The sequence below is a fragment of the Cervus canadensis genome, chromosome 21 (genome assembly GCF_019320065.1).
Source record: "Cervus canadensis isolate Bull #8, Minnesota chromosome 21, ASM1932006v1, whole genome shotgun sequence".
Lineage (NCBI taxonomy): Eukaryota > Metazoa > Chordata > Mammalia > Artiodactyla > Cervidae > Cervus > Cervus canadensis.
In genome coordinates this window covers 490,516-514,914 of record NC_057406.1, presented here as the reverse complement: position 1 = coordinate 514,914, position 24,399 = coordinate 490,516, and the positions used below count along the sequence as shown (strand labels likewise).

Below are 24,399 nucleotides of genomic sequence, written 5' to 3'. Positions count from 1 at the left end.
GTCCTGGCCGCGTCTCTCGGGGAGGGGCCGCTCTCAGATCCTGGTGGAGAATCCCAGGCCCAGTGGCGTGTGTACCAGCCTGCTGGGGAGCCCGCACCCCCTTCCAGGATGTGGCCGGCAGCCCGGGGGGTGTGGACTCTTGTGTCAACTTTGGTAAAAACAAGAGACGTCACCGTCAGAGGTTGGGAGGGAAGGCGGGGGCCAGCCATACCTGCCCAGAGACCACCCTCAGGCGCTAGCTCCTGGGGCGCAAAGGCGAGGAGGAGATGAACCACAACGCCAGATACAAGTTAGGTATAAAATAACTGCCAAGCCTGAAGCCTGGAGAGTTACTTGAATCTTCACCCTGGGAATTTTTTAATGTATTCCAATGCAAGTTTGTATTACATTGACAAGCACAAAAGCAACAAGGTTTCATTTTTCAAATGTATGACAAGTACTTGGAGGAGAGTGGACTGACAACCAAGGGAGAGCCTGTGGGCCCACCCAGGCGCTCAGCATAGGAGATGCTGGTGTCCCTGCCCCCACCTGGCTCCTCTGCGAGGGGGGCACAGCCAGTGGAGACTGGGGCCGGGGTGCCGCTGGACTCTGAGAGGTGCTGGCAGAACTAGAGACTGGGTCCCAGGACCTCGTCGGAGAACACAGCAGGGGTGGCCAGTGCGGCAGGCCTGAGCCTGGGGCCCCCCCACGGGTGACCCCTGAGCCTGGGGCCCCCCACGGGTGACCCCTGGCCAGGGCAGGAGCACATCTGGGTCCTGGCTCCCCGCCCAGCCTGCGTACCACGCTGCCGGCGGACCTGCTGGACACAGACAGCCACACGCTGCGGGCCCACTGCGACAATGACCGCGTGGACCTCCTGGACCAGTTTTACTGGCCGCCCCTTGGCCTGTCCTCGGCCCAGGTGAGTGCCTGGGGGGCTGGGGGCTCTGCTTACACCCCCCTGCCCACAAGCACCCCGTTTTGCTGACACGTTTTCCAGGCTGGGGGCGGGGGAGAAGGCTGAGGCCCCAGAGACCCAACTTCTCGGCCTACCGCTGCCAGCCTATGCGCTCTGGGAAAGGACAGTGCTCCCGGGGCGGGGGGGGGGGGGGTTGCTGGGGGCCCAGGGTCCATGATGGAGGTGCAGTCAGGGCCACATGGGGTCACGGACAACAGGGGGCTGTGCACACACACTGGGGCCACCAGGCCTCGCGGCCTCACTCAGCGCGCCTGCCTGTCGGCTGAATTTCCAGACAGGAGCCAGGAAGGGGCCGGCTCAGCCCCACACAGCAGGGCCGCGTGGGCCCACCTGCACAGGACGGACTCGGAAGGTCCAGAGGCCAGACGGCCAAACGGGGAGGCAGAGTCAAGGCTGCAGGGCAGGGAGGGCCACTGCCGCTCCTGGGTTGACCTGCTGGGACCACTGGAACCAACCAGATGTTCCCTCTGCTGTGCATGGCCAGTAGGCACCCACAGGCTGTCAAAACCCAGTCCCACCAGGTTCCAGAGTGCGGGCAGGGCAGGGGCTGAGGGTGGGGGGCGCAGGTCTGGAAGAGGGAAAGCTCAGGCCAGTCTCTCAGGCAGTTAGGAAGGAGGCTGGGCACGGAGGACTCTGCCCGCAGGCCAGGTGAGGAGACCCCAGGTGGGCCCAGGGGTAAGGGCAGCAGTCTGGCTGCAGGAGGCGGCTCTGGGTGCCGAGCACCACCAGACCCTCACCGCATTGGGGGCGGAGCCAGCAGGGCAGAGCGGGGTCACACGAGGTCTGGGAGCCGCGAGGTGGCCCCTGGAGGCAGTTCTGGAGAGCCCCCCATGTCAGAGGTGGATCGGGGCTGCTGGACAGAGCGGCCTGGACAGGAGGGCGCTGGGAGTTTGTCCAGGTCTCAGGTTTTGCTCCGGAGAAGGCAATGGCAACCCACTCCAGTACTCTTGCCTGGAAAATCCCATGGGCAGAAGAGCCTGGTGGGCTGCAGTCCATGGGGTCAGGAAGAGTCAGATAGACTGAGCGACTTCACTTTCACTTCTCACTTTCATGTATTGGAGAAGGAAATGGCAACCCACTCCAGTGTTCTTGCCTAGAGAATCCCAGGGATGGCGGAGCCTGGTGGGCTGCCATCTGTGGGGTTGCACAAGAGTCAGACATGACTGAAGCGACTTAGCAGCAGCAGCAGCAGCAGGTTTTGCTCTGGGCCCGGGTGGGCGGGGGCTTGGGAACCCCTCCGAGGACCACCCTCTCCAGGCAGGCATCAGCGGGTCACCTGGGGGCCCCACACGACTCTTCTGAACAGAGTGACCCCGGAGTCACTCTGCACACTGACCCCACCTCCTCACCTAGGGAGGCCCTTCGAGGCCAGGCTTGGCCCTCCCCACCCCGCGCCCGCCCCAGCCTCCTGGGCGTCCACCCGTGTTTTCTGGGGGAACTGCGGCCCGGATCAGCACAGCTGCCGCCCTCCCAGCGCGTGGTGAGGAGAAAGACACAGGAGAAACAGGAGAGTAAGAGCCTGCTTACTTCAGAGAGAAGCGCAAGGAAAAGCACGGGGTGACCGGAGGGAGGTCGGACAGGCAAGCGGAGCGGCAGAGGGCGGAGGGGCAGCGGGACAGCCGGGCGCCGGCTCCCAGCCGGGGGAGGGCAGCGGGAGGGGAGGGGCGGCGCCCGGCCCGCCGGAGGAGCAGGCGGCCGCGCCCCCGGCTTCGGCTTCACCCCGGGGCCTTCCTGGCCCGAAACTGCCCCCTGACTTCCGGCAAGATCTTGACCAGCGCCGCCGTCTTTCCCCCCTGTCTTGTGCGCGCTGGGCAAAGGACAGTCAAGGGCCAGACCCCAACAAAGCTGGTCCTGCTTCACGCGGAACTGCGGGGCACTCCGAGGGTCCCCTGGGGCCGTCACTCGGCACGGTCACCGGCCCGGAGCGCTCAATCCGGACGGGCCGGAGCCCCCGAGGCGGGCCTCCAGGACCTGCCGCTGTGACGCGGGGTAGTCTCCGCCGCGCGCTCCCCCAGGGTCCGGCCGGGACCTCGAGGTCCCCCAGGCAGGACGTGGAGAGGAGGCGGAAGGACGGCGAGACCAATCAGAGTCAGACATCCGCGGGCGTCCGGCTCAGCTAGGCGTGTCCGACTCTGTGCGACCCCACGGACTGCAGCGTCCCAGTCAGTCAGGAGCGGCCCGGGAGGCGAGCCCGGGGCGGGACTTCCTGTCGGGGCGGCGGGGCTTCCGGGGCTAGCGGGACTTCCTGTCGGGGCGGCGGGCCTTCCGGGCAGCGGGACTTCCTGTAGGGCGCCGCTGAGGCGCCTCAGATGGCCGCGCTCCGCGCAGGGCTCGCGGCCTCGCTCGCGGTCGCCCGCGCCCGGCCGCCGCCCCTCGGCCGCTGTCCGCCGCCCGCCCGCTGCTCCGCGTTGGCCGGCGCCATGGAGCCAGCGCCCCGCTGGTTGGCCGGGCTGCGCTTCGACAACCGCGCCCTGCGCGCGCTGCCGGTGGAGACGCCGCCGCCCGGTCCCGAGGGCGCCCCGTCCGCGCCGCGGCCGGTGCCCGGCGCCTGCTTCAGCCGCGCGCGGCCCGAGCCCCTGCGGCGGCCGCGTGTCGTGGCGCTGTCGGAGCCCGCGCTGGCGCTCCTGGGCCTGGGCGCGCCGCCCGCCGCCTCCGCCGCCCGCGAGGCGCGCGAGGCCGAGGCCGCGCTCTTCTTCAGCGGCAACGCGCTGCTGCCGGGCGCCGAGCCCGCCGCGCACTGCTACTGCGGCCACCAGTTCGGCCAGTTTGCGGGGCAGCTGGGCGACGGCGCCGCCATGTACCTGGGCGAGGTGTGCACCGAGGCCGGCGAGCGCTGGGAGCTGCAGCTCAAGGGCGCGGGGCCCACGCCCTTCTCCAGGTGTGTTTGGGGGTGCGCCCGCGCACCCGCCGGGCGGTCGGGGGTGAGGCGTGTGGCCCGGGACCGTAGAGCGAGCTGGGCAGCCGCGCCCGAGCCGAGACCCGAGGCTCGGACGAGAGGCCGGGAGCTGTGCGCCCTCTCGGGTCGGGCTGAGCGTCTGATCCCGCCGCGCTGGCCGCTGCCCGTGCTCTGTTCTGATAAACGACCCACGGACTTCGGAGCCAGTCCTGCGCGTGACACGCTCGTGTTTACCGCGTGCCCCGCGGGGCTGCCAGCGCTGCGGCGCTTAAGGCTTCGTCTGAATGCTGACCAGGCCGTCGGCTTGCCTCCCACACACTTAGCACCGCGTATGCCTACTTACTACTTGGGGCCAGCCCTGCTCTGAGGGCGCAGTGAGGTGGGCGCTGTCCGTGCTCCTCCAGGGGCTCATGCTGCCGGCCTGGGTCTAGACCTTGACAGCCCTAGCTGGCAGGGTGCCCAGCTGTCCCACCTCAGCTGTATGCCCGCGGCTGACAGGCTGTTCTACTCTTTAACACGAAAAAGTTCATATCCATCGCCCATGTTGTTAAGGGCTTGTTGAATGGCCAGAAGAATTACACCTAACTTGGAGTTTTATATTCAAAGACATTCTGAAGGTGTGCTGTTGTCTGGCCCCTCCCACAAGCTCTTGCCTCCCCTCTGTCAGGGACTGAACCCGCCCCCCAACCCCCCATCTGTAGCAGCTCCACCTCAGGTCCTCAGGTTCTTCCTCATACCCCAGTCTTCAAACATTTCTGTGTCTGCGACATCCTGAGTTCAGCCTGGCACCCCCACCACGGTCCTGGAACAACCTGCTCAGAGCTGTTTGCACCTGCAGCTGGTGGAAGCATTTCTGCTCTTGGGATCATGTGTAAATGTCTCACTCTGGGGCTTGCATATTGTATGAGCAGCTTTCAACTTCATGTGTTCATTTTGACCATTTGTTTTTGTTTTAAAAAAATTTTTTTGAGAGTAACATGCTGCTGGAAGTTGCTTTTGATATTTGAAGACTTGAACTGTAAGTCAGTGTTTCCAGACCTGAAGTCCTTTAAAAGAAAGGGGCTGTCTGACTGTTAGCAGACTTGTGCCCACCTGCCATCCCCAACGTTTCCTGGGGTCCCCAGCCTCAACAACACTTGAGGCTAGCATCTGAAGTGATGTGAGTGGGTTAGGCCAGCAGCTGCTGGAATCCCCGGTTGTGAGTTGGGGATGAAGGGACAGGCGGCTTCTTGCCTTTGCCTCCATGGGGGTTGGGGTTTCAGGACGGCAGGTGCAGGAGAGCTTGGCATGTGTCCTTGGCACTCTGGGCGGGCAGGGTCAGGGAAGGCCCTGTACCCTTGCTGTGCGGTCGTTACACGGTTCTGGTTTCTGCTTTGGGCGCCTCGCCCTGGGCAAGGAGGTAGCCTGCCTGTTTTCTGGATCCTTTTTTTACCAGATCCACAATTAGCTTAAGCAGTGCTGGCTTCCTGCTGAATAGGCCAGGGTGGGGGTGGAGTGACATTTGAGGACAGATTACAGACCACAAGGGCCTGAGTGGAATGCAGCTGTGTATTGAGTCTCACCAGCCAGAGGCAGGCGCGGACAGCCTTGGGGTGACTGTCAGGCCTGGTTTCTAGAGGTGTCAGTCACACCTGGAATAAACTCCTCCCAGGTGAGGGTGAGGCAGGAGGCCAAGGTGGTCCCCACGCCGTGTGGAGGCCCACGGAGGTCTCTGCTGACCTCTGGTCCCACTCTAGGCGTATGCCCCAGCACCTCAAACTCATACTGGCCTCTTCCCTGCAGAGGACTTGGGTAGAGGTGCATCCCAGGCAGCTTCATGCAGCATCTGTGTCCTTTGGCAGGTGAGACAGAGTGAGCCCAGAGTTTTTTTTATTCCTAGAGAATTTTCTAAGTTGTCTCAAGTGCCTTCCTGCTGGGGGAGTGCTCGGACGCTTCTGTGCCCTGGGCCAGGCCAGGGCACCAGGCCCGACTCTGAAGGGCAGAGATCCAAACTCACTTTGTTTTGGTTGCTTGATGGGTGGGGGCTCTTGGAGGTCGAGGTGTCCAGCCCCCTCACCTTACAAGGAGGGGCCTGAGGACATGGCTCATGCAGGCTAGCTGTTCTCAGGCACTGCTGTGACTTTCCTTTTTTAATTTGGAAAAACATGGAGTAAGAAACTGGATATCGTCACTCTGTCCTAATGGGTGAAAAGCTGAAAAAACTGAAAAATCCACAAGTTTTCTTAGATCTGCAAGAAAAGCGAGGTGAGAGGGCAAATCACTGCCCACCCGCCACCCCTGCCCCAACTGGAGAGACAAGCAAAGACAGAGAATTGCGCGTCACCAGAGCAGGAGTCTCCAGGGACTCTTGCACTGCGAATGATGATTTGCTGGAGGCTCAGTGTGGACAAGCCAGTTAAAACCCCAAGGGCCCCTGCACCTTGGTGAGTTTTACCTCCTGGAGCTCTACAAGGTCCTCACAGTGAATGCTGGTGGAAAACCCCTTTGTGCTTCTGGCAGGAGTGGGGAAATGAAGCCATTTCAAGTTCACAGGAGCACCGTGTTCTTAGCAAGCCTGCCTCAGGGAGCTAATTAACCCGAGGCTGACCTGCTGGGGTCTTCTCAGAGCCTAAGCGGGGAAGGGGAAGTGCCCAGCTCCAGCCTCTGGCGGAGAGGAGACTGAAAAGCCCATGTAGATGTTCTCAGTCCAGAGACCCAGGTTCACTGACAGGCTGAGGCCTCCACCCAGTACCTGAAACCCACCACCACATCACAGAGGCCTGTTTATAGCTGTTCTTTTTGCCCCAAACATCATTCCTGGCTATCAAGAAAAAATTAAAAAACATACTAAAAGGCAGGAAACACAGCTGCAAGTGACAGGGCCAGCATCAGAATTAGCCTCAGACATGGCAGAGGTGTTGGAACTATCAGACCAAAGACTTGACATAACTGTGATTAATATGTCAAAGACGCTAATCGATAAAGTAGGCAGCATGCAGGAACAGATGAGCAGTGTGAGCAGAGAGATGGAAATTCTGAGAAAGACCAGAAGGAAATGCTAGAGATTTCTAGTAAAAACACTAACAAAAATGAAGAATGCCTATGATGGACATATTACTACACTGGACACAGATGAGGAAAAGTCTCTGAGCTTGAGTATATCTCAGGAGAAACCTACAAAGATGCAAAGCAAAAAGAAAAAAACGGAAAAAGCCCAAACGCTATTCGAAGAACTGCAGGACAGCTGCAAAAGAAGTAGCATGTCATAGGAATACCAGGAGAGAAAGAGAAAAAGGGACAAAAAAAAATATTTAATGTAGTGACTGAGAATTTCTCCAAATTAATACCAGATGCCAAACAGATACAAGAAGCTCAGGGTACACCAAGCAAGATAAATGTCTACCTGCCCCCCCCCTTACAGGAAAAAAAAAAAAAACACCTAGGCTTATAATTTTCAAGACAAGCAAAAATAAAGGAAAAAAGTGAAAAAAGCTAGAGGAAGGAAACACTTCACCTACAGCAGAGCAGAGATTAGAATGACAGCTGACTTCTCAAAAGCCAGGCAAGCAGAGTAAAGTGGAGTAAGGGAAAAAACTCGCCCATCTAGGATTATGTGCCTTGTGAAACTCCTTCAGCAGTGAAGGAGACACAGACTGCCTCAAAAAGTAAGGGGAATTGTTACCATTAGATCTGTTTTGCAAAAAATGTTGAAAGATGTTCTTTGCAGAGAATGAAAATGATACAGGTCAGGAGCTTGAATCAAGATAATCAAAGGAGGAGCACAGGAGAAGGAAGTGAATGTAGAGTGAAGCCTCTGCTTTTCATCGTAACTGATGTAACAGGTAATAGTTTAAAATAGCAGAAACAATGCATTTGATTATGTGTAAGTGAGATTAATGACACCAAATGGAATAAGGGATGGGAGGAAGAGGTTGGGATTATTTTGCTATTATAAAGTACTCATACTACCCATGGAGTAGTATAATGGTACTTGAAAGTAGACTTGGATTAGTTGTGAATGTGTATTACAAACTCCAGGGCAACCATTTTTTAGAGTAAAAAAACAAACAAAATGCACAAAAAAGTATTATTGATATGCCAGGAGAGAACTAGTGAAAAAGGAGAAAACAGAATCACAAAATGCTCAATTAAAACCACAAAAGATGGCGGGGGGCGGGGGGGAAGAGTGAAAGGAAAGGAAAACACTTTGGTCTAAACGCACTAATTAAAACACAGGATACTGTTAATTAAAAAAAAAAGGGTCCTAAAAGAAAGGAAAAAAAAACCGGTCCTATATGTTGTCCATAAGAAATCCACTTTAAATATGAAGACATGTAGATTAAAAGTAAATGGATACTAGTGTACCATGCTAACACCAATCCAAAAACAAGCAGGGGTAGCCATATTAATTCCAGAAAGAGTGGACTTTGGAGTAAGGAAAGTTATTAGGGATAAAGAGGGGCGTGACAAAATGAAGGGGCCAACAAGGCAGAACAGTCCTTAAGGTGAGTGACTGAGTGAGTGAAACTCGCTTAGTCGTGTCCAACTCTTCGCGACCCCATGGACAATACAGTCCATGGAATTCTCCAGGCCAGAATACTGGAGTGGGTAGACTTTCCCTTCTCCAGAGGATCTTCCCAACCCAGGGATCGAACCCAGGTCTCCCGCATTGCAGGCAGATTCTTTTACCAGCTGAGTCACAAGGGAAACTCAAGAATATTAGAGTGGGTAGTCTGTCCCTTCTCCAGTGGATCTCCCTGACCCAGGGATCAAACCAGGGTCTCCTGCATTGCAGGCAGATTCTTTACCAACTGAGCTATCAGGGAAGCCCATCCTTAAGGTATATGTGTCAAACAGCACCATCAGAGTGCCAACTGACAACTTCAGAGAGGCATAGAGGAATCCACTATCATAGTTGAGACTTCAACACTCCTCTATCAGAAATGGACAGAGCCAACAGGCAGAAAATTGGTAAGAACACTTTTGAGCTCAATTAACACCATCGATCAACTGGATATAATTAACATCTAGGCCTACTTCATCTAACAACAGAATACATATGGGCCCACATGGAACATTTATCCAGATAAATCACATTCTAGGCCATAAAACACACCTTAACAAATTTTTAAAAATAGAAATTACACAGTGTCTATTCTCAGGCCACAATGGAATCAAACTAGAAATTGATAACAGATCACTAGAAACCCCCAAATTCTTGGAGATTATGCAACATACTTCTAAATGATGCATGTTAGTTGCTTCAGTCATGTCTGATTCTTACAAGTCCATGGACTGTAACCCACCAGGCTCCTCTGTCTGTGGAATTCTCCAGGCAAGAATACTGGAGTAGGTAGCCATTCCCTTCTCTAGAGGATCTTCCCAACCCAGGGATCGAACCCGAGTCTCCAGCATTGCAGGCAGATTCTTTACCATCTGAGCCACCATCCCAAGAGAAATTTTTAGATGTTTTGAATTAAATGGAAGTGAAAATATCAAGTGTGTGGGGTACAGTAAAAGCAGTGCTTTGAAGGGAATTTATAGTAGTGAGTGCATATGTTAGTAAAGAAAAGAGATCTAAAACCAATATTTAAGCTTCCACTGAGGAAACTACAAAGAGCAAATCCAATCCAAAGTAAGCAAAAACAAAAAAAAAGTGTGTGTTGGTAGTATGGTGGTGAGCATAGCTACTCTCCAAAGTAAACAAGAAGAAGGAAAATTAGAGCAGAAATCAATGAAATTGAAATAGGAAATAATAGAGGAGAAATCAGTGAAACGAGAAGCTTTTTCTTTGAAAACATATATAAAATCAATACACCTCTAGCCAGGCTAACGAGGAAAGAAAGTTAGGACGCAATTACTAATACCAGAAATCAAAGAGGGAAGATCATACAATTCATATAGACATTAAAAGCATAATTAAAATACTTCAAACAGTACTATGTTCACAAATTTGCTAGCCTAGATGAAAAGGACCAATTCCTTGAAAAACAAAATTTGCCAAAACTCAAGAAAAAATAGACAATCTGAATAGGCCTGTATATATTAAAGAATAGACGATCTGAATAGGCCTGTATGTATTAAAGAAATTGAGTCAATTAGTAGCCTTCCAAATCAGAAAGCATCAGGCCCAGGTGAGCTCAATGGCAAATTCTGCCAAACGTTGAAGGACAAAATTACGCCACTCTTTTCAGAGAATGGAAGCGGAGGAACTGCTCCCTGACTTGTCTGAGTCCAGCATTGCCCTGATACCAGATCTAGACAAAGGCAATCAAGAAAACTACAGACCAAAATCACTCATGAACACAAAGAATTCCTCAACAAAACATTAGCAAATCAAATTCAACAGTGTATGAAAAGAATTATATATCACCACCAAATGGATTTATTCCAAGTATGCAGGGCTGGTTCAGCATTCAAAGATCAATCAATGTGATCCATCAGATCAACAGGCTAAAAAAGGAAAATCATATATTAGTTGAAGCAAAAAAGGCATTTGACAGAATCTAACACTTCATGATAAATCAGAAATAGAGAAGAACTTCCTCAACTTAATAGAGTATCTACAGAAAACCTCTAGCTAAATCTTCTTCATCATGAGAACCTCAGAGCTTTCCCACTAGAAACAAGGAAAAGATGTTCCATCTCTCCATTGCTTCTCAGCATCCCTGGAGGTCCTAGCTAATGCAGCAAGGCAAGAAAATCAAAGGCATACACATTGAGATGAAAGAAAGAAAAACCGTTTTTGTTTGCAAATGGACATCTATGTAGAAAATCTCAAAGAATGGACCAAAATGAGCTCAGAGCAGTTATAATATTGCAGGATACTGTACTACAGCCAAGCAATGACAAGTGGAATTTGAAATTAAAAACACTGTTTCCCTTAACATTCCTAAAAATGAAATACTTAGGTGTGAATCTAACAAAAGATTGCTATGAGGAAAACTACAAGACTGATAAAAAAAGAAATAAATCAGTGTAAAGCTATTCCATGTTCATGGATAGGAAGATTTAATATTGCCAAGATGTTGGTTCTTCCCAACTCAATCTATAGATTCAGTGCAACCCCAATCAAAGTCTCAACAAGTTATCTTGTAGAAATTGACAAAATGATTCTAAAATTTTTATCGAGACAGAACCCCAGAATAGCTTAATATTGAGGGACAAGAACAAAGTCAGGACTGGCACTGCCCCCACTTCAAGACTGACTACAAAGCTGTGGTAATCAAGAGGGTGTGGTTTTGGCCAAAGAATGGATAGATCAGTGGAACAGAACTAAGAGCCAAGAAATAGACCCGAATAAACATGGATCTTTGACAAAGGAGCAAAGGCAATCCAATGGAGCAATGATATTTTCAACAGATTGTACTGGAACAACTTCCCAATCCCAAAGAAAGGCAATGCCAAAGAATGCTCAAACTACTGCAAAATTGCACTCATCTCACACTGTAGTAAAGTAGTGCTTAAAATTCTCCAAGCCAGACATCAGCAAGACGTGAACCGTGAACTTCCAGATGTTCAAGCTGGTTTTAGAAAAGGCAGAGGAACCAGAGATCAAATTGCCAGCATCCGCTGGATCATCGAAAAAGCAAGAGAGTTCCAGAAAAACATCTAGTTCTGCTTTATTGACTATGCCAAAGACTTTGACTGTGTGGATCACAGTAAACTGTGGAAAATTCTGAAAGAGATGGGGATACCAGATTACCTGACATGCCTCTTGAGAAACCTGTATGCAGGTCAGGAAGCAACAGTTAGAACTGAACATGGAACAACAGACTGGTTCCAAATAGGAAAAGGAGTATGTCAAGGCTGTATATTGTCACCCTGCTTATTTAACTTAAATGCAGAGTACATCATGAAAAACACTGGACTGGATGAAGCACAGCTGGAATCAAGATTGCTAGGAGAAATATCAATAACCTCAGATATGCAGATCACACTACCCTTATGGCAGAAGGCGAAGAGGAACTGAAGAGCCTCTTGATGAAAATGAAAGAGGAGAGTGAAAAAGTTGGCTTAAAGCTCAACATTCAGAAAACTAAGATCATGGCAAATAGATGGGGAAACATGGCTGACTTTATTTTTCTGGGCTCCAGAGTCATTGCAGATGGTGATTGCAGCCATGAAATTAAAAGACACTTACTCCTTGGAAGGAAAGTTATGACCAACCTAGACAGCATATTAAAAAAAAGCAGAGACATTACTTTGCCAACAAAGGTCTGTCTAGTCAAGCCTATGGTTTTTCCAGTGGTCATGTATGGATGTGAGAGTTGGACTATAAAAAAGCTGCACGCCAAAAAATTGATGCTTTTGAACTGCGGTGTTGGAGAAGACTCTTGAGAGTCCCTTGGACTGCAAGGAGATAGAACCAGTCCATCCTAAGGGAAATCAGTCCTGGGTGTTCATTGGTAGGACTGATTTTGAAGCTGAAACTCCAATACTTTGGCCACCTGATGGGAAGAACTGACTCATTTGAAAAGACCCTGATGCTGGGCAAGATTGAAGGCGGGAGGAGAAGGGGATGACAGAGGATGAGATGGTTGGATGGCATCACTGACACAATGGACATGAGTTTGGGTAAACTCCGGGAGTTGGTGATGGACAGGGAGGCCTGGCGTGCCGCAGTCCATGGGGTCGCAAAGAGTTGGACATGACTGAGCGACTGAACTGAACTGGAACAACTGGACGTCCACATTAAAAAAAGAAAAATGAATCTAGACACAGACCTGACACCCTCTACAAAAATTAACTGAGAATGGATGACCAACCTACACACAAAATGCAAAACTGTAAAACTCCTAGAAGACAAAACAGAAAATCTGAATGACCTCAGGTATGGAAACGACTTTTTAGATGCAACACAGAAGACAGGATCCATGAAAGAAATGATAGGCTGGACTTTATCAAATGTAAAACTTGTGTGAAAGTGTCAGGAGAATGACAAGCCACAGATGGGGAGAAAGTCTCTGCTAAAGACACATCTGATAAAAAAGTCCGTTCTCCAAAACATACAAAGAACTCTCAAAACTCAAGAATAAGAAAACAAACTGATTTTAAAATGGGGTCAAAGACTTTGTTAGACACCTCCCCAAAGAAGATACAGAGATGGCATATAAGCCCATGGAAAGATATTTCACATCATGTGTCATCGGGAAAATGCAAATTAAAACGGTGAGACACCACTACACCCATGAGAACAGCCAAACTCCAGGACACTGCCAACACGAAATGCTAGCAAGGACGTGGAGCAACAGGAAAGCACATTCATCGCTGCTGGAATGCAGAATGGTCCAGCTGCTTGGGAAGACTGTGGTGGTTTCTTACCAAGCCAAATATTATTGTCACCATATGATCCAGCAATCATACGACTTAGTATTTACCCAAAGGAGTTACAAACATGTCCACATGGAACTCTGTATAAGGATGTTCACAGCAACTGTATTCCTAATTGCCAAAACTTGGAAGCCACCAAGATATCCTTCAAGGTGAATAGATAAAACATGGCCCATCCAGACAATGGAATATTATTCAGCAAAAGAATAGGAAAAAAAAAAAAAAAGAAATGAGCCATCAACCATAAAAAAAAAACATGTTGGAAACTTGGATGCATATCAGTAAGTGAAGAAAGTTAATCTGAAAAGGTCACACAGTGTGACAGTATGACATTCTGGAAAAGGCAAAGCTCTGGAGACAGTAACAAGACCAGGGGTTGGGAGGTGAGAGATGGCTCGGTGGAGCACAGAGGACTTTGGGCAATGAAACGTCTCTGTGTGACCCTGTAGTCATGGTGGATCCCTGTCCGGGCAGTTGTCCAGACCCACAGGATGGGTAACACCAAGGGTGAACCCTGATGTAAAATAAACATGGGCTCTGGGGGATGGTGACATGTCAGCGTGGGTTCACTGACAGATGTCCTGTCTGGTAGGAATGTTGATGCTGGGGGAGGCTGTGTGTGTGTGGTGGGAGATATATGAGAAATCTCTGCCTTCTGGTCGGTTTTGCTGAGAACCTAACACTGCCTAGGAAAGTAAAGTCTATTTAAGATAATAGTAATGTCAGTTTAGGGTAAGAGAACGTCTGAGTCATCTGGAGCTGCCCAAGGTGGGCTGAAGTCCTCCCGCCACTGCAGACAGTGCTGTGTCTGTGTTGTTGTGTTTTTTACAAAGTAAATTCTTAGGAACAGAACTGTAGAGTTATAAGTGTGCGTGTGACCCAGGGGATGGCTCTCCCTGTGAACTCGGCTCCCACGGCAGGCTGGGCACCCGTGCTGTGGATCGAGACCTTCAGGACATTAGGGGCATAGCACCTGGGGTCATTCGAAACGGACACGTCCTACGACGTCAGAGCTGCTCGGGGGCTGGTTTTGAGAAGCCGGCAGCGGCTTTCCCGGCCCTTCAGCCTGCGGCTGCGCCCGCATCCCCGTGCCCGGCAGTGACCTCTGCGCTTGACCCCAGACAGGCCGACGGCCGCAAGGTGCTGCGCTCCAGCATCCGCGAGTTCCTGTGCAGCGAGGCCATGTTCCACCTGGGCGTCCCCACCACGCGGGCCGGCGCCTGCGTCACGTCCCAGTCCACCGTCGTGCGTGACGTCTTCTACGACGGGAACCCCCGGCCCGAGCCATGCGCCGTGGTGCTGCGCCTGGCCCCCACGTTCCTCAGGTGAGGCCCGCACACTCACGTCCCCAGGCCAGGGGCTGGGCAGTGAGCCCGGGGCCACGACCTGGGGTCTGTGACCGGGGGCTGCGTCAGGCGCGCCGGGAAAACGGCCTCACCCACGTCGCTGGGCGGGTGGCCGTGACGCCCAGCACGCCCGCTCCCAGTGCCCCGTCTGCCGACTGGAGGCCTCCTGCTGCCGGGGGCCTGTGCGTCCTCGGTCCCCAAGCTGCCTGGAGTCGAGAACTCGGTACCAGCCACCCACAGCCAGTCGCCAGGAGGCGGCTGTGGCGGTCTCGGGGATCAGGGGACTCAGCTGACCGCATGGCTCAGCTGTCTCCGGCTTCGCCTTTGTCTCTGAGGTGGAGGCGCCGGGCCCATATTGGGCCTGTTTCGGTGTGGTGGTAGTCTGGACCAGACGGTCTGCTGAGGGCTGGTCTGTGTCACGTAGGCAGTCGGGCAACACCCCTGGCCTCCACCCACGAACTGCTGGCGTTCGGCCCGTGTGATCAGCAAACATGACTCTGGACGTTGCCCCGTCCCCTGGGGGTGTAAGTGCCCCACTGCTGACCCCAGCTCACCCCAGTACAGGCCGCCTCCCTCCGTGAGAGACAGCACGGATCCCCTCATCCCTGCAGGGTGGCCGTGGCCGTCCCGCCCCACGTGCCCTGGGAGGCACCCCGTATCAGCCTGTGTCCCTGAAGATCAGCCGTGTTTGTATGGTTTGTCCCCTGCCTACCCCTGCTCTGGCCACGAACGCTGCCAGCAACCCCCTTCCCGCTTCACTCAGGAGGGGCGGCGTCACATTTAACTGGCTGTCAACGTGGGTCTCCCCTGCAGGTTCGGATCGTTTGAGATCTTCAAGCCCAGAGACGAGAACACGGGCCGCGCGGGCCCCAGCGTGGGGAGGGACGACATCCGGCTGCAGATGCTCGACTACGTCATCAGTACCTTCTACCCCGAGATCCAGGCCGCTCACCCTGGGGACCCTGTGCAGAGACACGCCGCCTTCTTCCGGGAGGTCAGCGGGGCCGTCCCCGGAGGGTGGGCGCTGGGTGTCCTGCCCTCTGAGTCCCCTCCTGTCCCAAACCCCCATCACCACCCACTGGCTTGGTCCAGGGCTAGCTTCTCAGATGCTGAGGGTCAGGGTCCTGGGATGGACCCCCATTTGAGCAGCCTCAAGGAGCTGTGCAGAGATCTGGGGGGGAGTCAGGGCTGGCAGGTGTTGGGTCTTCCGCATGGGGCCTGTGCGCACAGTGGCCCCCACCACATGCCCCTAAGCCTCTTGATTTGGGGGACATGCTGACTTTCCTGGCTCAGGGCTGAATGCACCCCAGAACTCTCAGGTATGGTCCCTCCCCAGGGGCCGTGCAGGCATCCCCGGCGGTGGCCACAGTGGGAGGGGTGCAGCCTCAGCCCGTGGCGTGGAGGCGGCAGGGCTGGGGGTCTTCCTGAGGGCTGAAGGCTCACAGCTGACACTGTGCCCCAGAAGTGGGCCCAAAGCAGCGCTTGGGCCCCGCCTGCACCCTGGGGACCATGTGCAGAGACACGCTGGGGAGGTCTGGTCCCTCCCCAGACCCCCCTTCAGCCACAGTTTCTTCCTGTCTGTCACATGGGCAGTGCCAGGGAGACTTGAGGCTCAGCTCACACCACGGTGGTGGCCTGGGTCTCCCCCACTCAGCCTGGTCTCTTGGTCAGTGAAGCCAAGTGTGGTACTGTCCCACGCAGGGAGCGCCCGTGGCCTCAGAAGGCGCACTGCATGTGGGCTGCTCGGGGGGGCCACGGGCTGTCTGGTGCACCTGCGGCTCACAGGGCTCCCCCCGGCTGGGTGCGGGGCTGCAGGGCCAATGCTCCCCTCACTGGCTGGGTGCAGGGCAGCAGGGCCGGTGCCCCCCCCCCCCACCGGCTGGGTGCAGGGCAGCAGGGCTGATGCTCCCCCCAGCTGGGTGCAGGGCGGCAGGGCTGATGCTCCCCCCAGCTGGGTGTGGGGCGGCAGGGCCGGTGCTCCCCCCCGGCTGGGTGCGGGGCAGCAGGGCCGATGCTCTTCCCGGCCGCCAAGGTGGGCTGGTGGAGCCTCGTCCCCTGCAGCCCTGGGTGAGGCGGGACCTGGGGCGGGTTTGCCTGATAATGTGGTGACTTGCTTCCTTCTTCCGACATGGTCATCCCACGTGGGGGCCTGTGTCATGAGAATGTCAGGGTTCCCTGATGTCTCTGGTTTGGGTAAAAGCCAGGACAGTGAGTATATAAGAGACGGTGGTGTGGTGGGGGGTTTCCTTCCCACATGTCCTCGGGCGTTCTTCCCAAGTCCGGCTGGGACCCTGGGCAGGCCCCCGGGAGTCACGCGGTACGAGACCGGCCCAGCGGGCACAGGTGGCTCGGGGAGGGGCCGGGCCGACGGAGTAGCGGCGGCCGTCCCGTTGCAGGTGACGCGGCGCACGGCCCGGCTGGTGGCCGAGTGGCAGTGCGTGGGCTTCTGCCACGGCGTGCTCAACACAGACAACATGAGCATCGCGGGGCTCACCGTCGACTACGGGCCCTTCGGGTTCCTGGACAGGTGGGCGTCCCGCTGCCCGCCGGGGCCGCCGGGGAGGCCCACATCAGCACAGGCGTCACAGGGCAACGGCCATCACAGGCCAGCATGGCTGCTTCGGTGAAGGTTTTGTTCATGTTTGATTCTCAGCAAGGCCTGGTCACTCCCAGAGCAGGAATCCCCCAGCGGGCTTTAGCACAGACACGTTCAACCAGCACCCTCTGCTCTTGGGTAGAAAGTGGGCTGAAAGGGGCAGGTGACGCTGCAGGGCCCCGTGGGACAGGGCAGGACGGTGGTGTCCACCCGGTCCCTCGATGGGTCCCTTTAGGCACCACCCCACTCTTGCCCGTGTGGCAGGTACGACCCTGATCACGTGTGCAACGCCTCCGACACCGCCGGGCGCTACGCGTACAGCAAGCAGCCTGAGGTGTGCAAGTGGAACCTGCAGAAGCTGGCCGAGGCCCTGGACCCCGCGCTGCCCCTCGAGCTGGCCGAGGCCATCCTGGCGGACGAGTTCGACGCCGAGTTCAGCCGGCACTACCTGCAGAAGATGCGCCGGAAGCTGGGCCTCGTGCAGACCGAGCAGGAGGGGGATGGCGCCCTGGTGGCCCAGCTCCTGGAGACCATGCACCTGACCGGTGAGCGGGGGCGGGTTGCTCACGAGCCGCGGCTGTCTGGGTCCCCGTCTCCCGTCCTCCGGGACTGCCTTTGCAGGGCGTGTGTGACTTCCTGGCCAATCCGGCTTGGAGGCCCAGTGCTGCCCCACAGAAGTGGCCAGCCAGGCGCCATTTGCTGTCCCTGCCCCTGGGGAAAGCATCCTTCACGCAAGCGCGCCATGGGCCATGGGCCAGTTCACACGTGACTCCTCTCAGTAGAGCGCGCGCCCTCCTATCCACCGCTGCTGCTCTCACACTGTGTCAGTCGAGGTGACCACATGGTTTTACTTCTTTGTCCGTATCCTGCCGCGGTTTAAACTGCTTCTCACAGCCTGGAGGCTGGACGTCCAGCCTTGGGATGCCATCTGCTGGTTGCATCCTCACAGGAGCACGGAGCCACTAGAAGGGCTGCAGCCTCATCCCTGCCTCCCAAAGGCCCCGTCTCCAGACACCGTCCCCCTGAGGTTTGGGTCTCCAGCTATGAATCTGGGAGGGGACACACAGACACCCCTTGCATTCTGGGGTAAACCCTACATGGTCTTCTGGTATTTTGCTGAGGTTTCTTACGTCTGTACTTACAAGGGATACTGGTCTGTGGCTTTCTTTTCTCATGGTACCTTTGTTTGGCTTTGGTATCGAGACAGTGTTGGTTTCATGAAATGAGTTAGAAAATGTTTCCTCCTATTTTTTAGAAGAGTCTAAGGATTGGTGTTAACTCTTCTTTAAACGATCGGTAGGGAAAAAAAAAAAAGTTTGGTAGCATGCACCGTGAAGCCGTCTGGTCCTGACGTCTCCTGTGTCGGGAAGTTTGCAGTCTCTCTACTTGCTGTGGGCCTGTTGAGGTTTTCTTTTTCTTCCTGAGTCAGTTTTGGTCATTTATGTTCTTAGGAATCTGTCATTTAAGTTATCTGAATTAGTATTCATAGTGTCCTCTTAGTCTTTTATTTCTGTCTAATCAGTAGTGATATCCTCACTGTTACTTTTTTTTTTATTGTTTTCAGTCAGTTCAGCTCAGTCGCTCAGTCGTGTCCAACTCTTTGCGACCCCATGGACTGCACCACGCCAGGCCTCCCTGTCCATCACCAACTCCCAAAGCTTGCTCAAATTCACAACAGTTGAGTCGGTGATGCCATCCAACCATCTCATCCTCTGTCATCCCCTTCTCCTCCTGCCTTCAGTCTTTCCCTGCATCGGGGTCTTTTCTAATGAGTCAGTTCTTCGCAGCTTCAGCTTCAGCATCAGTCCTTCCAATGAATATTCAGGACTGATTTCCTTTAGGATTGACTGGTTTGATCTCCTTGCAATCTAAGGGAGTCTCAAGAGTCTTCTCCAACACCACAGTTCAAAAGCATCAATTCTTCATTACTCAGACTTCTTTATGGCCCAGCTCTCACATCCATACATGACTACTGGAAAAACCACAGCTTTGACTAGACGGACCTTTGTTGGCAAAGTAATGTCTCTGCTTTTTAATATGCTGTCTAGGTTGGTCATAGCTTTTCTTCCAGGGAGCAAGCGTCTTTTAATTTCATGGCTGCAATCACCATCTGCAGTGATTTCAGAGCCCCCCAAAATAAAGTATCTCATTGTTTGCACTGTTTCCCCATATATTTGCCATGAAGTGATGGGACCAGATGCCATGATCTTAGCTTTTTGAATGTTGAGTGTTAAGCCAACTTTTTCACTCTCCTCTTTCACTTTCATCAAGAGGCTCTTCAGTTCCTCTTCACTTTCTGCCATAAGGGTGGTGTCCTCTGTATATGTGAGGTTATTGATATTTCACCTGGCAATCTTGATTCCAGCATGTGTTTCATCCAGTCCAGCATTTCATATGATGTACTCTGCATAAAAGTTAAATAAACAGGGTGACAATATACAGCCTTGACTGGTTCCAATTTGGAACCAGTCTGTTGTTCCATGTCCCATTCTAACTGTTGCTTCCTGACCTACATACAGATTTCATAGGAGGCAGATTAGGTGATCTGGTATTCCCACCTCTTTAAGAATTTTCCAGTTTATTGTGATCCACACAGTCAAAGGTTTTGGTGTAGTCAATAAAGTCAATTTTTTCTTTATTGTTTTAGCTAAAATTTTGTCAATTTTACTGATCTTTTCGAAGAACCAATTTTGGTCTCATTCTCTCACTTTTGTTCTCTATGTATCTCTGCTTTCATCTTCCTTTCTGTGAAGTTTGGTCTTATTTGTTCTTTTTCTAGTTCCTTAGGTATAAGATCAGGTTATTGATTTGAAATGTTTTTATTGAGAAGTAACTGATGTGCAGCATCTTACAAGTCTCAGGTATGCACCATGACTATACATGCAGCGGGAAATGATCACCACACACAGTTACAGTTTTTTTCTGGTAATGACAGCGCTGTTCTTTTAGTTCAGACATACATAAGGATAAACTTCCCTCTTAGCACTGCTGCTTTTGATTCATACCTCCAAGTGTTTTCTGATTTCCCTTGTGATTTCTTTTTAGACCCAGTAGTTGATTAATTTTAACATGGTTATTCAGTTGCTAAATTGTGTCTGACTCTTTGCAACCCCATGGACTGCAGCAAGCCAGGCTTCCCTGTCCCAGTTTGCTCAAACTCAGGTCCATTGAGTCGATGGTGCCATCCAACCATCTCGCCTTCTAATTTCCATTTGTGACTTCTAGCTTCTTTCCATTGTGGTTGCAGAACACACCAGTGTTCTCAGGGTACTGACACTAGTTTCATGGCCTGACTCACGGTCTTTCCTGGAGAACGTGCAGCTGAGGGCTTGGGTGGGGCACCGTGCTTGGTGTTCGCTGTTTCCCTGCTGACCTTCTGTCCAGGGGTCAGGCGTTGGTACCCCGGCTCCTACAAAACTGCTAGACTCTGCCCTTCAGCTGTTTCTTGTTGTTGTTAATTGGAGTACAGTTTCTTTAACACGTATTCAGGAACTTCCCCGGTGGCCCAGTGGTTAAGAACCTGCCTTCCAACGCAGGGGTCGTGGGTTTGATCCTTTGTCGGGAAACTAAGATCTCACGTGCCGCAGGGCAACTACACCCTTGCCCAACCAGAGAAGCCCCCCAAACCGCAGGGACGGCCCCTTGCACAACTACGCCCTTGCCCAACCAGAGAAGCCCCCCAAACCGCAGGGACGGCCCCTTGCACAACTACGCCCTTGCCCAACCAGAGAAGCCCCCCAAACCGCAGGGACGGCCCCTTGCACAACTACGCCCTTGCCCAACCAGAGAAGCCCCCCAAACCGCAGGGACGGCCCCTTGCACAACTACGCCCTTGCCCAACCAGAGAAGCCCCCCAAACCGCAGGGACGGCCCCTTGCACAACTACGCCCTTGCTCAACTAAAGAAGCCCCACAAACCGCAGGGACGGCCCCTTGCACAACTACGCCCTTGCCCAACCAGAGAAGCCCCCCAAACCGCAGGGACGGCCCCTTGCACAACTACGCCCTTGCTCAACTAAAGAAGCCCCACAAACCGCAGGGACGGCCCCTTGCACAACTACGCCCTTGCCCAACCAGAGAAGCCCCCCAAACCGCAGGGACGGCCCCTTGCACAACTACGCCCTTGCTCAACTAAAGAAGCCCCACAAACCGCAGGGACGGCCCCTTGCACAACTACGCCCTTGCCCAACCAGAGAAGCCCCCCAAACCGCAGGGACGGCCCCTTGCACAACTACGCCCTTGCTCAACTAAAGAAGCCCCACAAACCGCAGGGACGGCCCCTTGCACAACTACGCCCTTGCCCAACCAGAGAAGCCCCCCAAACCGCAGGGACGGCCCCTTGCACAACTACGCCCTTGCTCAACTAAAGAAGCCCCACAAACCGCAGGGACGGCCCCTTGCACAACTACGCCCTTGCCCAACCAGAGAAGCCCCACAAACCGCAGGGACAGCCCCTTGCACAACTACGCCCTTGCTCAACCAGAGAAGCCCCCCAAACCGCAGGGACGGCCCCGCACAGCCAAGAAGCGTTTCCCTTCAGTTTTAGGAGTGTTTGCTTTCTGTGTTGGGGGCTCTTGTTTGACTGTTGTGTCTTCTTGCTGAACTGACTCACCCACATCTAAGGCTCCTCTCTGTCAAGTGCTTAAAGTCTACTTTCTGGTGTCAGCATAGCCACCCAACTTCTTAGGTTACTATTTGTGTGGGATATTTTTTCCATCTTTTTGCTTTCAACTTAAGCGTCTTCAGTATCTTACTGTCATTGGATCGTGTTTTTTATCCATTCTGCTGGTCTTTGCTCTTTGAATAGTGACATTAATCCATTTACTTTGGGGGGGGGGGGGCAGTCCTCTCAAGATCTTAGTTCCTGAACCAGGGGTTGATCCCATGCCCTTGGCATTAAAAGCACAGTGCTAACCACTGGACCAGGGAAGTCCCTGGTCCATTTACTTTAAAAGTTAACTACAGATAAGGAAGAATTTATGCTGCTTTGTTGTTTTCTGTCTTACATCATTTTTGTCCCTTATTTTCTGTCACCACGCTTGTGTTTAGGTGGTTTTTTGTGTACACCATTCTGGTTCCCCACTCATTTCCTCTTCTGTCTGGTTTTGGCCATTTCCTTAGGGGTTATGGTGACACTGATGTAGCCAGCCAGGCCAAGGATGTCACACAACACGCCTGTTATCTCAGGTCCTCTGCTATCTCAACCTTGCAGCTCCCAGAGCGTGCAGTGCTGAAGGCGCTGACAGCAACGGCGGCCAGGGCCGGCCTCGGTGCCTGGACTGTTTATTCAGGTCACCGATGAAGAAACTGGGCTTGGAGGCCTTGGGAGACTGAGTGACTTGTCAGGTTCAGAGTGGGGACCGAGCTGGGGGCACTGAGAACAGGCTGGGGGTGGGGGGGGTCAGGAACCCCTGGCCTGACGCCCAGCAGGGCTCCACACACATGTGCTGGATGAACCGTGTGGTCATCTGGTGACGGGGCTGCGCCCTGAGCAGCTTTGTGTTCTAGGGGCTGACTTCACAAACTCCTTCTACCTGCTGAGCTCCTTCCCAGCCGCGCCTGAGTCCCCAGACCTAGATGAATTCCTCGCCACGCTGACTGCACAGTGTGCCTCCCTGGAGGAGCTGAGGCTCGCCTTCCGACCCCAGATGGATCCCCGGTGGGTGCTTGGGTCTTGCTTCCCGGGAATTTGTTTCCGGAAAGGGAGGACTATTTAGAACAAAGCCATGGATGGTCAGACTCTGGCTTTGTAGCCCTGAGGCCCACCAGTCAGAGGAAAGGGCGTGATGCTGACGCTGGAATGGGGGGCCAGGCGGCACAGGCTGGGGCATGGTGGTCTCTGCTCCAGGGAGGCTCCCCAGGAACAGCCTGGGTGTGGCCCGCAGTCTCCAGCCACCCAGGCTTTCTGCACCTTTGTGCCCCCGTGGGGGGGTGCGGTCCACCCATCAACAAGTTTGGTGCCCAGCAGGAACCTAGTGCAGCTGTGCGGGGGAGGCTGAAGCTGGCAGGACCTGCTGAGCCCAGAGCCAGGGTGACTGAGAAGGGGGTGTCAGGGGCTGCCCTGCCCGCCTCCCCAGGTGGAGGATCCAGCTCTGTGGTCTCCATGGGCGGAGTCAACAGCGGGAGACGGGCCTGTCACGTGCAGGGGCTGCCACAGAAGGAGGGCCGGCGGCTGATGGTGTTCCCCCGTCTGCCCCGCCCACCGGACCCGGGCTCCGCCCTGGCGGGGCCAGACACAGTAGTGTGGCGGGCCGGGAGGGCCGAGCCCGGGGCCCCTCACGCGCCCGCTCCGCGCAGGCAGCTGTCCATGATGCTCATGCTGGCGCAGTCAAACCCGCAGCTCCTGGCGCTCATCGGCACGCGGGCGAGCCTGGCTCGGGAGCTGGAGCGCGTGGAGCAGCAGTCGCGACTGGAGCAGCTGAGCGAGGCGGAACTGCACGGCAGGAACAGGAGCTGCTGGGCCGCCTGGCTCCGCGACTACAGGTGCTCCCCGCCCAACGCCCGGGCCCCCGCCCCTCCCCCCCCACCCCCCCCAGTGCGGGCCGGGCTGCGCGCTGACGCCCAGTGGGTTGCAGGGCCCGGCTGGAGAAGGACCGGGAGGCCAGCGGCGACGCGGCCGCCTGGCAGGCTGAGCGGGTGCGCATTATGCGCGCCAACAACCCCAAGTACGTGCTGAGGAACTACATCGCGCAGGGCGCCATCGAAGCTGCGGAGAGTGGCGACTTCTCGGAGGCAAGCGCCGCCCGCCTGCCCCCTCACCCTCCTGGCTGCGGAGGAGGCCGGCCCCCAACAGCCCCCCTCGCTCTCTGCCCCCCTGCAGGTGCGGCGGGTGTTGAAGCTGCTGGAGACCCCTTACGGCGGGGAGGTGGACGCCGCGGAGGCCAGCGAGGCGGCTGCGGAGGCCAGCGGGTCAGCCGGCCGGCGGCGCTCCTATAGCAGCAAGCCCCCGCTCTGGGCGGCGGAGCTGTGCGTGACGTGATCCTCGTAACCGCCCTGGGAGCTCCACGCAGGAGACGCCAGGGCCGAACCCCTGAGTCCACGAGGCGGCCCCCCGTCCCGTCTCTCCGTGACGGTGGAGACGTCCAGTCAGGACCTGACCCGTCTCTGCCCGACGCTGACTCGCCACCCTTGCCCCAGGCTCTGCTCCCCACGACAGATGACCCACGCCGGCACCACGCAGTCCCAAGGACCGGCCGCTCGGCCTCCACCCTCCTGGCCACCTGGCGGGGATGGGGTGGGGGGACAAGGCCCCCCAATAAACCGGCAGCCTCCTCAGTGGTCCCGCGTGGTTG

The 24,399-nt window shown here is 54.7% G+C and overlaps 1 protein-coding gene across 2 annotated transcripts; it reads left to right on the top strand.

Annotated features, from left to right (window-relative positions):
• The first annotated feature begins 3,142 nt into the window (after positions 1–3,142).
• SELENOO (selenoprotein O) lies at positions 3,143–24,382 on the top strand. Of its 2 annotated transcripts, XM_043440680.1 has the most exons (9): positions 3,143–3,836; positions 14,288–14,491; positions 15,326–15,506; positions 16,909–17,039; positions 17,373–17,653; positions 22,616–22,766; positions 23,405–23,590; positions 23,683–23,839; positions 23,928–24,382. In XM_043440680.1, exons 1-9 carry the CDS (start codon positions 3,268–3,270, stop codon positions 24,093–24,095), a joined length of 2,028 nt encoding a protein of 675 aa, XP_043296615.1. In that variant the 5' UTR covers positions 3,143–3,267; the 3' UTR covers positions 24,096–24,382. The 2 variants fall into 2 exon arrangements, with proteins under 2 accessions (XP_043296615.1, XP_043296616.1); XM_043440681.1 differs by lacking the exon at positions 16,909–17,039 and having other exon boundaries at positions 14,292–14,491.
• Positions 24,383–24,399: the final 17 nt, after the last annotated feature.